Source organism: Python bivittatus, unplaced genomic scaffold, assembly GCF_059951505.1.
Source record: "Python bivittatus isolate LINGU-HERP-01145 unplaced genomic scaffold, Pbiv_v1 ctg000220_np1212, whole genome shotgun sequence".
In the NCBI taxonomy this organism is placed as follows: Eukaryota; Metazoa; Chordata; class Lepidosauria; order Squamata; family Pythonidae; genus Python; species Python bivittatus.
This window is the reverse complement of record NW_028277048.1, coordinates 29,333,245-29,348,100: the sequence shown is the minus strand read 5'-3', so window position 1 is coordinate 29,348,100 and position 14,856 is coordinate 29,333,245. Positions and strand designations below refer to the sequence as shown.

At 40.7% G+C, this 14,856-nt stretch overlaps 1 protein-coding gene across 1 annotated transcript in view; it reads left to right on the top strand.

Annotated features, from left to right (window-relative positions):
• The window catches only part of UTP6 (UTP6 small subunit processome component), a 28,172-nt gene that overhangs the window by 7,742 nt on the left and 5,574 nt on the right, over positions 1 to 14,856 (top strand). Inside the window, exons 5-14 of the mRNA XM_007423489.4 lie at positions 622 to 669; positions 1,367 to 1,430; positions 2,084 to 2,202; positions 3,617 to 3,694; positions 5,742 to 5,823; positions 6,783 to 6,864; positions 8,965 to 9,146; positions 10,249 to 10,328; positions 13,666 to 13,743; positions 13,876 to 14,055. Coding sequence (XP_007423551.2) covers positions 622 to 669; positions 1,367 to 1,430; positions 2,084 to 2,202; positions 3,617 to 3,694; positions 5,742 to 5,823; positions 6,783 to 6,864; positions 8,965 to 9,146; positions 10,249 to 10,328; positions 13,666 to 13,743; positions 13,876 to 14,055 — 993 coding nt within the window. The remainder of the gene's footprint in view (positions 1 to 621; positions 670 to 1,366; positions 1,431 to 2,083; positions 2,203 to 3,616; positions 3,695 to 5,741; positions 5,824 to 6,782; positions 6,865 to 8,964; positions 9,147 to 10,248; positions 10,329 to 13,665; positions 13,744 to 13,875; positions 14,056 to 14,856) is intronic.

Sequence of the window (14,856 nt, the reverse complement as noted above, 5' to 3'; positions counted from 1 at the left end):
GTTCTGGAAGTTTTGTTTCCTAACATTTCGCCAGCACCTGTGACCGGCATCTTCAGAGTGCAGGAGCACAGACAGGACCAGTTCTCCTGCTGAGAACTGAGAGGCTGAGCAGGCCTTGGGAGGGCCAGTGGAGGCTATGGGCGGGGTGTGTGTGCTGCGGGCAGGAGTGACTTACTGGAGTGACTTGTGACTTTCCCTGCTGGATTCCCCATTGACTTTGCTTGTGGGAAGCCAGCAGGGAAGGTCGCAAATGGTGATCATGTGACCATGGGTCCCTGCGACTTCGTAATCAAAGTAGGGCACCTGAGCACCCAGACCGTGATAATGTGATTGCAGGTGTGCTGCGATGGCTGGAACTTTGGGGACCAGTTGTATGTCCATTTTTTCAACACTGCTGGAACTTTGAATAATCATTGAACGAATGGACATAAGCCAAGGACTACCTATATCTGTGTATACTTCTCCAGTTTCTAAAGTTGTCCTATCTGAACAGGTTGTTTGATTTGTTCATATTCCTTCCTCTTTCTTTTCCCCCAATTCCTGATGATATAGAAAGCACTGGAGTGAATGAGTGGTCCTGAGTTCTCAGCTGATCCTTTTCCCTTTGTCTCACTCCAACAGGAGGACCTTCAGCTGTGGTTGTCTCATGTTGCATTTTGCAAGAAATGGGTGAGTATTTGGATATGATTTTCTTGTAATCAAGTTGTACTTATCAGTTGAGCTGATGAAACACTGAGCTTCCTCCTTTTAATTTTTACATAGCGGTATTGTTTCCCACTTATTGGAATATGCAGTTGAATGTAGCATTTGTAGTATAAAATGCTGTGGGTCTTCAAAAGAATTGCTTAAGGGCAGGAAACAAAACCATCAGTTGTGGGCCACATACACATTCAGGACAAGTTATATGATTTTGCTGCCCCATTTGTGGAACTTAGGGTGTTAGAAAAGTACTCCTCTTATCTTGGCAGGTATTTCATGTTAGTAATAAAGTACTCCTCTTATCATGTCAGCAGTCCAGTATTGCTGGACAGTCTTTGCCATATGAAAACTGCAGTGTCAAAAATCGGTTTGTGAATTAAGCTAGATGACCCATCACTCCACCAATAAATAAGAGAATATGTACATCTGTGGATGATTAGGGACAGTGTTTCCTCTACTTGTCCTTGTACTTTCCAAATTTAGTGCTATTCCTAACCATTCCCAATTTTAATTATGGAAAAAGTAGATACTATAAGTTCAACCCCTTGAAGGCTTGTGTCTGTCTCTACTCTTGTTAGAGCAAGAAAATTCAAATCCTCTGCAATGAACATGAATTGGTTTCATCTTGAAATACATACCTACAATTCTGTCTTCTGTTTCATTACAGAACAAGAAAATACAGCTGAGCAAGGTGTTTTCTTCCATGTTAGCCCTTCATCCCAACAAACCAGGTACACTGGGTTATCTCCATTTCTGTTATTCTTCCAGCAGGAAGCATAACCTTTTTTAATAGCTAGTCCTTAGACATATAAACAGAATTTGGCTGATGAAGTTGAGGACACCTGGGGTGTGGGTTTTTTTCTGATGTGTTTTCAGTTGCTATTTTAAGTGTAGTTTAATTACATTTAAATGTTTTCTTGTTCGTCTTTTGCAAATCCCATAAATAACTTTTGCTTCTACAAAAGTGGATAGAACATAGAAATCGCATACCTTTGTGACTGAAATGAAACAAAAAACAATATAGTAGACATATATTTGGGAACTTTGATCATTCTGACTTTTGCAGAAGTGGTTTGACATGATTGCATTTCAGATGTTTTAGAAATGAAAGAGATGACCCATGTAGAAATAGGAAGTTGTGTATGCAATGCATCATTTTGGCTAGAAATCATAGTAACATTGGTCTAACACAGGATAGGAATCTCTGACTTTCCCACAATGTAGAGCTACAGCTTCCAGCATCCCTCTTCAGTGACCATATTGGCTCAGGCTGTTGTAAGCTGAAGTTCAGCAAAGATTAAGCATTACTTCTTGGGGTGACCTCTTGTTTGATGGCTCATTCTGCGTTGCTATCTTAAATAACATTATCTGTCTCTTTGTCTAGCTTTGTGGATCATGGCTGCGAAATGGGAGATGGAAGACCGCCTGTCATCTGAAAGCGCCCGGCAGTTGTTCCTTCGTGCATTGCGTTTCCATCCAGAATCTCCTAAACTTTATCAAGAGGTAGGCAGGTGATTCTGCAAGTTCACTCCCTCCTCTGTCTGCAGTAGAATATAGAACAAATAAATCTGATCTGTTTCTTGACAAATTAGTCTGAGATTACGAAGAGCAAAATATCATCAGGCTTGTTCATCCTTGCTGAGAACTTTTATCTCTGAGCTATATATTTTAAGGTATGCTTGGTGTACAGGTAGGTCTTGCTTAATGACTGCCCTGTTTAGCAACCTCTCAAAGTTACAACGGCACTGAAAAAGCAACTTTACGACCAGTCCTCACATTTACAACCATTGCAGCATCCCCATGATCACGTGATTGAGATTTGCGTGTTTCACAAGTGATAGGTATTTAGAATTGTCACAGTATCCTGTGGTCACATGATCACCATTTGTGTGTTTCACAGTTGGCTTCCAACAAGCAGTCAATGGTAGTAAAATCGTAAGTCCCAGTCACGTGATATCTCGCTTAATGATTGTGGGTGACTTGCTTAATGACCGCAGCAGAAGTAAGGTAAGTCTGTCACAGTCACATGATGTTTCGCTTAGCAATCTTGTCACTTAGTGATGGAGTTGCTGGTCCCAGTTGTGGTCACTAAGCGAGAACTCCCTATATGCTTATATGTTTCAGGAGAAAAGGTCAGAGGTAGATGTCTTTGGTGCCATTCCCACTAGCAGCTTACAGTGTTTTCAACAGTCATCCAACCATTGTTCTCCCAATATGCAGTAGTACTAATAGATATACACGTTACATTGCCTCAGTAATGGTTAGGTGATGCTAGAAGCTGCTATAAGTGTAATGGAAAAATATATTTTACTAGAAGTGAGGAAAAAGGTTTTCTAATGGGCTTTGTGAGACACACAATGTATTTCTTTGCATAATGGAAATACAAAAGAAATGTTAGCTTTTTAAAACCCCACCAGCCAAAAGAAGACAGAATTGCATTTAGAGTTACATAATGAGGTTGTCTTCATGCTTTTAATGTTTGAATGCCATGAACACTGTCTGTATATGACAGTGCTATTACCAGCAGTAAATTCCAAAGATATGTTCCTATCTTTCAGTTATGATGTTAATTTTTTCTGAAGCATTTTCCTGGGCAAGTACTTCAGTGACTGTGGTTGGAGAAAGATGGCCAGACCAACAAAAATGACATAATTAATCAAGACAAAAGTCCGGGGGGTGGGGGGAAATAATATTGAGAGTCCTTGAACCATTATTAAATGTTGGAAATGGGTTAGCTGTAGGGTAGAAATTTCCTGTGCCAGAATCTATTCTAGTTAAGAGTGCTTTAAGCAGTAGTATTAACCAGGGCTGCTTTTTAACCAGGAAGCTGTGATTGGGTTCTTTGTGATTGTTGAATGCTCTGATACATTATTATTTCCCTCTTCCCCCTTGTCTTGCCTTTTCTTTTCTTTTGTAGTATTTTAGAATGGAGCTGATGCATGCAGAAAAGCAAAGGAAGGAGAAGAAAGAATTTGAGCAAGCAAAGATAGATTTAGTAAGAAATCAGTGTTTTTGTTATTGAAAATATCTCTTTCCCTCCATGGTACTTATTTAATTTAGGTTGTTAAGTGGAAGCATTTGAAGGGTCAGTTTATGGTGACAATAATTATTGCACATTTGTGCAGAGATTTCCTGCACTTGCTGTCTGTACAGTTTAATACATGAATCCAGCTTCCCCTGTCTGTTGTGTACAGTTGGGCTTGAAAGCAGATTGCCTGACCAAGAGGTAATTCTCTCACATTCTTCTCTTGCACGATTTTGGTATCCTTCCATCGCTAAATCAGGAATGTGAAAATATAGCAGATAACTATGAAAGGACTTTAGCAGCAGTCAGTGGTTGTAATCAAAGGCAAGATGCAAATGAGATCAGATTTCATTGCTTCCATTTACTCTTTTAGAGGTCATAACTTGTGTGAACATGTGCCAGTTTTTTTCAATCTATGTTGGATCCCCCAAGGTTTTGTAGCAGGTAACAGTATGGTTGTCCCAGTGCCTGAGCGCCAAAAACCAATGGAAAGAAAAGTGTTTGACATTGTTTATGAAAGAGGTGTGGATCTAACCCTTAGCAAGTTACTGGAAGTTTGGTGACCTGTGAAAGATTTTTTAATCTTTCTTCTGCCTTCAGTTGCTCATTGAAAGCAGCTGCATCAGTAAGATAAACCAGGATTTACAATTAGATGTAGTAATGCTGTTGTTTGGCTATGTTAAAGACATTGTTTAAGGAGGTTATACTTTTTTTGTTAATAACCCCCTCCCCGCTTAGCAGTTGGTTTGAAATGGAAAAATTATAGTCCTCCATCATTCCAGGCATGATTTTTGAACTATATATGGCAATGCTAATTAATATCAGAGAAAGAAGAATGTAATACATTGATTTGAATGTGACTGAAAGATGGAATTTATTAGGTACTGGAATATTAAGAGTTCAAGATTCCATTCAGCCATTTGCTTTTTATTAGGAATGATATATCAAGTTTGACAGAGTATGATAGAGATATCAGAATACCATAAGGATTCCAACTAAAGATTATTACTTTTGTGGATTATGACATATGGTTTAATTCTGTAAAATCACCTTTATTTAAAAGAAAAAGAAAATAGATGTGCCAATTTTTAACACGTGTAATCAGTTTGGAATATTCTCTTCAACGTTGAACTCAGTTAATTGTTTTCTATTATGGCCTATTCCACTGCTAGATAAACAGAGAAACATGTGGTTCTCTGTTTTTATGTAGAGCTCTGTTCCAGAATGAACTGTGTTATCTCTTCCATATCAGGGAACATTCTGTTCTAATGTAACTACTCAGAAGCTGCAACTGGTGCAGAATGCAGTGGCTGGCCTGCTGATGGGTGAAAGCTGTTCCTCCCAAATTCCGCTGACATTTCAGGCATTGCTAGTAGGCTTATGGGTATAATCCAAAGCGTTGGGTTTTACTTTTACATAACCCTAAATGGCTTGGTTCTGAGGTACATTCAGGACTTTCTCCAGGTAGAACTGATCTCTGCATATGCTCCTCCTAGATGGAAATGTTGGGATTCCCATGACCCAAGAAGTGAGATTAGTGGGGGCCTGGGATGCTGCTTTTCAGTTGTGGCCCTCATCCTGTGGAATAGTCTTCTCCCAGCAATAATTCTGGCATCATTCCAGAAGACAGACTGGAGGGCTTTCGAAAGCTGAAGTTGCCTTAGATTAGTGGCTACCATATGAAGATCGTATTCATGTTTGTAGACAATGTGGTTTTTATTTCATTTTTATTGTGCTTTTATTTGTATTGTTTTATGTGTTTTATAATGGTAAAGCACCCAAAGTTTTTGAATACTGGAAGCATAGAAATAAAATAACGTATATGTGATGTTTTCCTGACATTGGGAAGTATGGGTCTCCCCCTTTTATGCAAACTCCCATATATGCATTACAGCCCTCCAGAGTGTCAAGAGTCTCGTGGTGGCTGAAGCCTCGGCCAGATGCTGTAAATGTTTATTTTGAAAAATCCAAGAAATAAAATAAATAAAATAAAAAGGCCTTTTTCTCTAATTTTTAGGGTGAGTTCAGTTTTTCTGAGGACATTCTTAATGCTGAACTGGCTAGAATTGTCTACAGAAATGCTGTTCAGAAAATCAAAGGTAACCTATTATTGTTAAACTAGTAATCCTATACAGTTGTACATTGTTTCATTCTTCTTTTACTTTTGAAAATGAGCATAGTTCATTTCAGATTACTACAGCTCAATGATGCCTTCTTGATGTATTGAAATTTGGCTACTCAGAATAGTGGGTTAGATAGACCAATTAACTAGATAGACAGTTATTATCTACAGGTGCTAAAAATGCAGAAATTTATAAGCAGCAAATATTATTTTGTTATTTTGTTCAAGCATTGGGGAGAAACCTTTTCTCTATGTGATATTAGTTTAGGGTGAAAATGCTCTTATTTCCTTTTGTGAGTTTAGAGTAGATATGCTTCAGTTCTTTAAACTTTGATATTCCTCTTCTTCTTATCCTCTTTGGGCCAATAAGCATATCTTGAATTTTGAGTGTGTCATTGGTTGCCTTACAAAGGGACCAGGCATAAAATGTTCGTTTCAAGAGAAGAAAGGGATTTGATTAAGTGCAAGAGAGGAGTGTGGGTGTGGGTTTCAGAACCCAAAATAATTTCTTTAAAACCATTGATTTGGCACATCAGTTCACATAAGAAGGCTCAGAGACAAGTAATTTGGCTAAGAAGAAAGAGACAGTGTCTGAGGATGCTAATTTGCATATTTGATCCCACAAATCATAACAGAATATTCATTTTGAAGAGAAGTTATTGACACTTGATTTGCGCATAAATGAGAGAGACATACCAAAGTACCTGGGCAAAGCGTATACAGCAAACACATAAACGCTAGATGAAAATCATAGAGCCTGAAGGTTTTCTTGACAGTATGAGACTGGGAGTTTACTTTGCAACATGCCAGCATCCCATTATGTTAGATGGGACAAGGGAATGTCAAAGAAGGTAGAGATACAATTGGGGGGCTAATTGGAGGAGCTGTAGTTATGGTTCGGCTACCCTGATTAATATGTGCCTTTCTTCATCCTAGGGGCAGAGTTTGCACTGTCGCTTTTGTCAATTGCAAAACTTTTTGATTTTACACAAGACCTTCAAAAAGAAATGCTTGAAAAGTAAGTTTTTTCCCCCCACCTGAGCATTCAGTAACCATTATTCTATCATGTGTATGTCTACTCCAGAGGAATCTGCAGGTTTAAGGTTTAGAATTATTTCACCCTATTCCAGAAGCCAGGATTAGATTAATGACATAAGTTGGTTTCATTTCTTGTTGGGTACTATCAAAAAGAAATCCCCTTTTCCTCCCACTAGGCTGCTCCAGTGCCAAGATGCAAGTGGTGTTATCTGCTTGGCTCTGTTTTTCATCTGTAGGGTTTTAATATGTAGTTAATAAGTAAGCTTGTTGAAAGCTTGTGTACTTGGGGGTGGCTTACATTTGGGATTTTCACCCCTTTAGACTGCAGCCATTTTTCAGATTGGCTCAGCCAGGTGAGATCTGTAGCATCAGTGCCTTGCTTCCTTCTGGCTAAAGGTGCATGGGTGTGTTTCGAAATGTTCTGTTTCTGATTATGGTGCTCAGTTGTTTTTAACTATATACCTCATTAGTATTTAATATTCCAATGCCTAATACACTTTGATATTGATTATTATGAATGATTTCTAATGCAGTTTTTTAATTGTAAGCTGCTTTCCAATCCTTGGAAAGGAAGACAGGCTTAGGATAAAAAGGAAAATTTCTTCAAGTCTAAGCATTTATCCATAGACAGCAGAATCTTCAGGCCATGATCCACTGCATGAGTACATTTAATTGCCCGTCTAGCTATCTGGGTTGGTGATGAATGCTTGCCTTATGTGCCTGTGTGATTTAAAAAATAATAATGAACACCATAATTTAGGATCTGCTGTTCAGAAAAGATCATGTTCCACTCCTGTTTTTATCTGTTTGTATTTATTTATTGTTTATGGCATCCTGTCTTTCATCTGGAAGCTCAGAGTGGTGTTGCTCACTTTGCTTATTCTCAGAACAGTACAGTGGTGAGATATGTTGTGCTGAGACATAGAAAGTAGATAAAATCATCAAATGAGTTTCATGGTCAGAGGGGACTCCTGGTTCTCTTCATTCTAGGTCCATCATTTTAATTGTGATTAAGATAGTGAGTACAATTGAGTACAAACAATTGATAAGCATTCTGCTTGGATTTATGCCATGTGTCTCCCTTTCACTAAAAAATGGCCTTGATCTTCATAATTATTTTGTGACTGTAGAGGCTTCAGGTAGGAGGTACCATTTTTAGTGCTTCTCTGATATGCAGATGTACAAATTCCTTCTAAACTTCATGAAAGCTAGCATAAGGAAAAGAAAATGTTATGTAACCCATTTCCTGCTGTGCTAAGTTTCCTATTTGCTAAGAGGTATATGTATGTATTGTCAAAGGCTTTCACGGCCGGCATATGATGGCTGGTGTGGGTCTTCCGGGCTGTGTGGCTGTGTTCTGGAAGTTTTGTTTCGTTTCACCAGCACCAGTTCACACAATAAACTTGCTAATCACCCCCAGCAGCCCCTCGTTAACAATTCAATAGAAGAAAAAACCCTGCCTAATCCCCAGGAAGATACACACAGATTCTGACCCCAAAACAAGCAGCCACTCAGTAACCCAACACCCCCCCACACCCGCAATCCCCCCTTCCCCCCCCTCAGATCTCTACAAATACCCACAAAAAAGGGGTCACATCACCCTGGGCACAGAGAGAACTGCTCCTGTCTGTGCTCCTGCACTCTGAAGATGCCAGTCACAGGTGCTGGCGAAACGTTAGGAAACAAAACTTCCAGAACACGGCCACACAGCCCGGAAGACCCACACCAGCCAAGGTATATGTATATTTAACAGAGTGAGCTTATAAATGCGACTGCTACATGCTCAAGTGGTATAGTTCTATTTTACAACACTGAAGCAGTAACACATCATTCCCAGCTCATTCTGCTATGCTTGTGTACAACACATGGTAGTCCACCAGTCTTCAGAATATCCAAAGTACCTCCAGTTGTAGGAATTCCTTTGTTTCTGGGCACACTGTGGGAGTTCTGCTAGTGTAAGCAAAATGTTCCTTCTTACGATTGCTTACTTTTTATGGAACAAAAGCACTTGTAATTACTCCAGAGCTTTATAGGAAGAGAGTAACTCATAGCTAATAGCGTAATGCAACTTTTCTTTTAGCTTGCAGGCAGCATATGACCAAGATCCTCTTGTGTGGGATTTCATGGCACGGCGGGAACTGGAGATGGAATCCCAGCCTTCTTCAGAACACAAGTCGAAACAGTCAAAGGCTCTAGAGGTCGCCCGCAAAGAAGAACGGTGTTGCACTGTATTTGAGGAGGCAATCACACAGCTTCCCACTGGTTAGAAATTTTCTCTGGATATTAAAACTGTTGTTTTTTTCCTAATTCTTATAATCGAGTTTCTAAATTCATTCTGACACTATGGATTTGAGAAGAGCAAGTACTTGCCCAAAACGTCTGTTTCACCTACTTGGGATTATCATCCAACTTTCCTATAGTAAAGGTGGCTATTTATTTTTGTGTGAACTAATATTGGAAATCTACATTCAGTTCAGTGGGGTTCAGTTCCAACAAACAGTAGATGGAGATGGTCAAGGTGTGGCTGAATTTTACTACTCTAGACCCCAGAGGGGGACAAATAACTGAATATTCTTCTCTACAGAAAACAAAAACCTTCCATGTAGAAAGTTTCTAGATAAAGGACTGAGGTTACTCGTCACTTTGATTTGATTTCCTAGATTTTTGTGTAAGACTGTATCCTTTTTGTGAGGCAACTTGCCATTACCCAAACCTCTAGCTTCAGTATGAAATGGGTGTCTAAAGTATCTAAAGATGCTAAAAGTGCTAAAAGATACTAGTATCTGCTGAAATTCTAGCTTAGTTCCCATATACAGTAGAGTGCAAAATGATTTCAGACCCTCTCTTCCTCCTGTCTCCCAAGGTCATTCCCACATACCATTACACCTACTAACTGCTTTATCTCAATTTTGTACTGTAAAAGGAAATAATTGAGCCCATCTAGCAAAGGGCTCCACCTTTTTTCTTTCTAAAGTTCACAAAGCAATTTGGAAGTTCTACTACTCATTTCTAATGTACTCTTACAGTGAAACAAGAAGGAGCTTGAGGATATGCCAGGTTGAGCCCTTAACAGTTTCCTTGTCATGCTTAGGTATTGTCTCTATAAGTCAGCTGCATGTTATTTCTACAACAAAGCTAAGCAGGCTTTGTATGCTGATTTACGAGGAAGATGCAGAGCGCCGCAGGATTCCTTGAGGCTTAGTACAGTGTGGTAATACCACATCTGCTGAAGGAGGAAAAGAGGCCTGAAATGAATTAGCACATCTGATGCTGACTTGAAAGAGATTACTCAGACTCTGCTTCATAGATGCAAGTAAAAGTTACTTTTTTTCAGAAGAAGTAATAAGTGTTTTGAATTCTGCAGAGGAAATGTGGAAGTGTTATGTCACTTTTTCCTTGGAAAGATGCAACCGGAAGACCAACAGTGAAGACCTACGGCAAAAGGTAGATGCTTTGCCTTTGGAATAATATAAGTTTCTTCTGTTACTGATGCTATTTCTCCTGGAGGGACTTCACTGGGAAGTCCCTCAGTTTGCAGCCTGAAAAAGATTTTAGAAAATTTACTTATTAGATAGAATATTATGGCTCAGTTAAGAGAGAGACTTCAACAAAGCAAATAAAGATCTGGTATTTATGGTGCTTTGAATTGTATAGTTTGCCTGTGTTCATCTGTTCTTATGATTTTAGTGAGTCTGACCTATCCCCGTTCTGATTACTCATTAATACAGTACTTCACTTAAACAAATAGATACGCAGCAGCATCTTGACAGCTTATCTGGTTGGCTCCTCATTTCCAAGGTTGGATTGCAAAATGGCAATTTTGCTCCAAAATCAAAGAAGTAAACATTTCAATATGACTTCCATGGCCTTAGTGGCAAATGGCTGGTTGGGTTTTTTTTTGTTTTTGTTTTTTAAAAAGATAGGAAGCCTTTGTGAAGAATCTTTGTGTGATATAATATTATATCTTACATTTTTTGTTATAAAATTGGACAAATGCAGGGGACTTTAAAAAGTGATGCAAGAGCCCAAGCTCTTTTGTCAGACACTGGCTTCACCTTTTAAGTTTTGATCTGGGAATGCGTCTTTGACAAGAGAGGGCAGAAGAGACCCTGTGGAATTGAGACCTACATAGAACTTGGTCTATGAGACCTACATAGTAGACTTGGATTCTCCTTTCTTTCAGTTCAGTTTGTGATGCAGTGATAGATGTAACATCTATAACCTTTGAACCTGTTGGACCTGAGGAAGTGGACAGGGTCCCTGGAGCTGTGAGCTCAGGCACCTGCTCTTTAGATCCATGTCCCTCCTGGCTTGTGAAAACAACTCCGGGGGGTGTCGTGCAAATGGGTTCTAGTGATGGTTAATGCATCTTTAGTGAGGGAGTTGTTCCCTCACCTCTTAAGGAGGCTTTGGTTCGACCCCTCCTCAAGAAGCCATCGCTAGACCCCACTATACTGGACAATTTTCGTCCAGTATCTAACCTCCCCTTTTTGGGGAAGGTGATTGAGAAAGTGGTTGCACAAGAGCTTCAGAGGACCTTGGATGAAGCAGATTATCTGGATCCCTTTCAGCTGGGATTCAGGCCTGGGTATGGGAAGGAATTGGTCACGCTTTTGGATGATCTCTGGCAAGGGCAGGATGGGGGTTGTGCATCCATCCTTGTCCTACTTGACCTCTCAGTGGCTTTCAATACCATCGACCATGGTATTCTTCTGGATCGGCTCAGAGGATTGGGGGTGGGCAGCATTGTGTTGTGCTGGTTCACCTCCTTTCTACAGGGCCGATTCCAGTTGGGGGGGGAGAAATCCCGCTCTCGGCCCCTGTTATGTGGGGTGCTGCAGGGTTCGGAGCTCTCCCCCCTCCTATTTAACATCTACAAGAGGCCACTGGGTGAGCTCATCCATCACCATGGGGTGAGGTATCATCAGTATACTGATTGGGTATCATTACACATCTCTGCCCCAGGTGAATTAAGCGATGCTGCGAATGTCTTATCCTGGTGCCTGGAGGCTGTGAGGGTCTGGATGGGGAACAACAGGCTTCAACTGAACCCTGACAAGACTGAGTGGCTGTGGGTTCTGGGGCCTTCTGGTGCTAGAGTTATGCCATCTTTGGTACTGAATGGGGTTGCACTGCCCCAGACAGACCGTGTGCACAATCTGGGTGTCCTCCTGGACTCACAATTCCTGCTCAAAGAGCAGGTGGCAGTTGTGGCTAGGAGGGCCTTTGCACAGCTTCATGTTGTGTGCCAGTTGCGCCCATTCCTAGATCAGAGGGACCTAATCACTGTCACTCATGCCCTGGTCACCTCCCATTTGGATTTCTGTAATGCGCTCTACATGGGGCTGCCCTTGAAGAGTATCTGGAAGCTTCAACTGGTGCAAAATGCAGCAGCACCACAGGCAGTTATATGTGTTTCCCTAGGGTGGTACACGTTACACCTCTGCTTCACAAGCTGCACTGGTTGCCAGTTTGCTTTTGGGTCCAATTCAAGGTGCTGGTTTTGACCTTTAAAGCCCTTCATGGCATGGGGCCGTGTTACCTGAGGGACCACCTCTCCGTGATTACATCTGCCCGTCCCATCAGGTCTGGCAGAGAAGGCATGCTGCAGATCCCATCTGCTAGAGAATTACATTTGGCAGGTCCCAAGAGGTGGGCGTTCTCTGCCATGGCTCCCACCTTGTGGAATCTTCTCCCCCCGGAAGTGAGATTAGCTCCATCCCTCTTAACATTCTGTAAGTCCACAAGACCTGGTTATGTGATCAGGCCTGGGCTCCCAGGGGACCGGGGAGATTTTACAATGGCTCCCTTATTAATTTTATCCCCTCCTGTTTTGTGTGTTTTTTACAGTTTTTTATATATACTTGTTTTTATGTATTTATTTTTTTTAATTGTTGTATACCGCCCAGAGTCTCCTTGTGTGAGATGGGTGGCTATATAAATATGATAAATGAATGAAATGAAATGAATGAAACTAAGTACTCAGTTGCTGGCTGCTTTATAGAAAGGTTAAGCAACCTTTTCAGTCCTAAGGGCCACATGTAATAATAAATTGATGGCTATTAATCTGGGGATAGACTCATGCCCAGTACTGCATTCGACTTCTCAAGCAGTTGGTTGGCAAGTTGCTGGAAGTATTTATTTATTTATTCATTTGTCAAATTTGTCACCACCTACCTCGTTGAAACGACTCTGGGAGGTTTACAAAAGAGTTAAAATCAATTAAAATTACAATCTACAATAAATAGAAAATAAATAAATATGGAAAAGAGGCAATGGCTGCAGTAGTGGGGAAGGGAATGTTCAGAAGAATCTGCAGAAGGCTGCAGAAGAGCAGCCGAAAGATTGTGGGCTATGTGGCTCCTGTGGCAAAATCTTAAGTGTGGTATGTTCATATAGGGTTCGAGTTGCAATCAGATAAGCCATTTTTCAGGATCTCCAAATTTTCATTCTCTCAGTTTTCCCCTTCCCTTCCCATCAAGTCAGTCAACATTCTTTGTTCCCTAAGGAGACAGATTTGATTGACCTAGGGTGGGGAGGATTTCCCCCCTTCCCTTAATTTTTTTCTTGACTTTTTGTAGGTACTTGTGCAGTTCTTGAAATTCTCCCAAGCCTGCTGCTCTCTCCTTTGGGGGGCATAAATAATACCATTTGACTATACAAGGATCCAGAAAATTTCACCGTTAGTACTCAGAATCGTGACTTTCAAAGTTCCATGTTATTTTATGAATTCTAATCTATACAGCAGTAACAGTTTTTTATTCCTTCCGTCTTGTTTCAGAGGCTGGAAAGGGTACTGAGTGTTTTCAGCCGTGCTCATGAATCACAGCTGCTGCCAGCTTCTCTCTATAAACAGTGGGTAAGGAAGGATGTGGCCCTTGTACTTTTGAAAGTTCCTACTCACGTAAACCAGAAAGGGTGGATTTGGGCCTCAGAAATTCATTCCTGAAAACAACCATTCCATGCTTATCTTTGTGTGGTATCTTTCCAGATTCAGCTCCTGCTGGAACTCGGTCACCAAGACAAGGCTAAGGAGGTGGCAGCGGCAGCAACAAACTGTTTCAGCCAGCTGGTGGACGTGTGGGAAATGAGGCTGCAGTTGCTGCTGACGCTGAAGAGCAGTGAAGTGGCTGCTTGTTCCCAAGAGGCTTTTAAAGTGGTTAAAGCTAAGGTCAGGAGCTGGCTTCTGAACTTGGGTTGCATGAATTAATAGTTGAAGCTTGGGAGTTTCTGTCACAGATGAAGGTCACCTGAAAGTAGTAGTAGTAGTAGTAGAAGTAGTAGTAACATTTATTCAGTCAGTGACCAGCAAAGTTTACAAAATATACAACACAAAAGTCAAATCAAATGGGTGAGGTAAAATATCATCATAACAAGGATTCTCTTTAATAAAAGTGTAACATAAGCTACTAAACTCATGTACACTGATAAACTCCGCAAGTCTAAAGTACTACAGTCTATGAAGTAAAAATGCGTACAAGTAGTCCTTGCGTACTGGCTGCCTCATTTAGTGACCGAAGTTACAATGGTTGGGGAAAAAAACAGCTTGGCAACCAATCTGTGAAGTTATAACCATCACAGTGTCCCATGGTTTTGTGATTGCCATTCGGGTGCTTCACAACCAGCTTCCAACAAACAGAGTTAATGGAGAACATGGAAGTGAAATCACAAATTGCGATCGTGTGGTGTCTCACTTAAAGACCGTGGTGATTTGTTTAATGACCAAATGGAAAGTAAAGTAGTAAGCTGTCATGGTCACATGATTTTCTGCTGAGCGACCACAGTATTTAGGTACGGAGTTGCCACTCCCAATTGTGTTGGTAAGCGAGGATTACCTGTATTGCTTAAAACGAAGTAACTAACACAATTGCGGAACCTGGATAGTCATCTGAAATGTTCTCTCCATTCATAAGAATAACTGAGGGGAGCTTTCTCTTGGCACTGGTGAAAAGCCACATTTTACCTTCTTCCA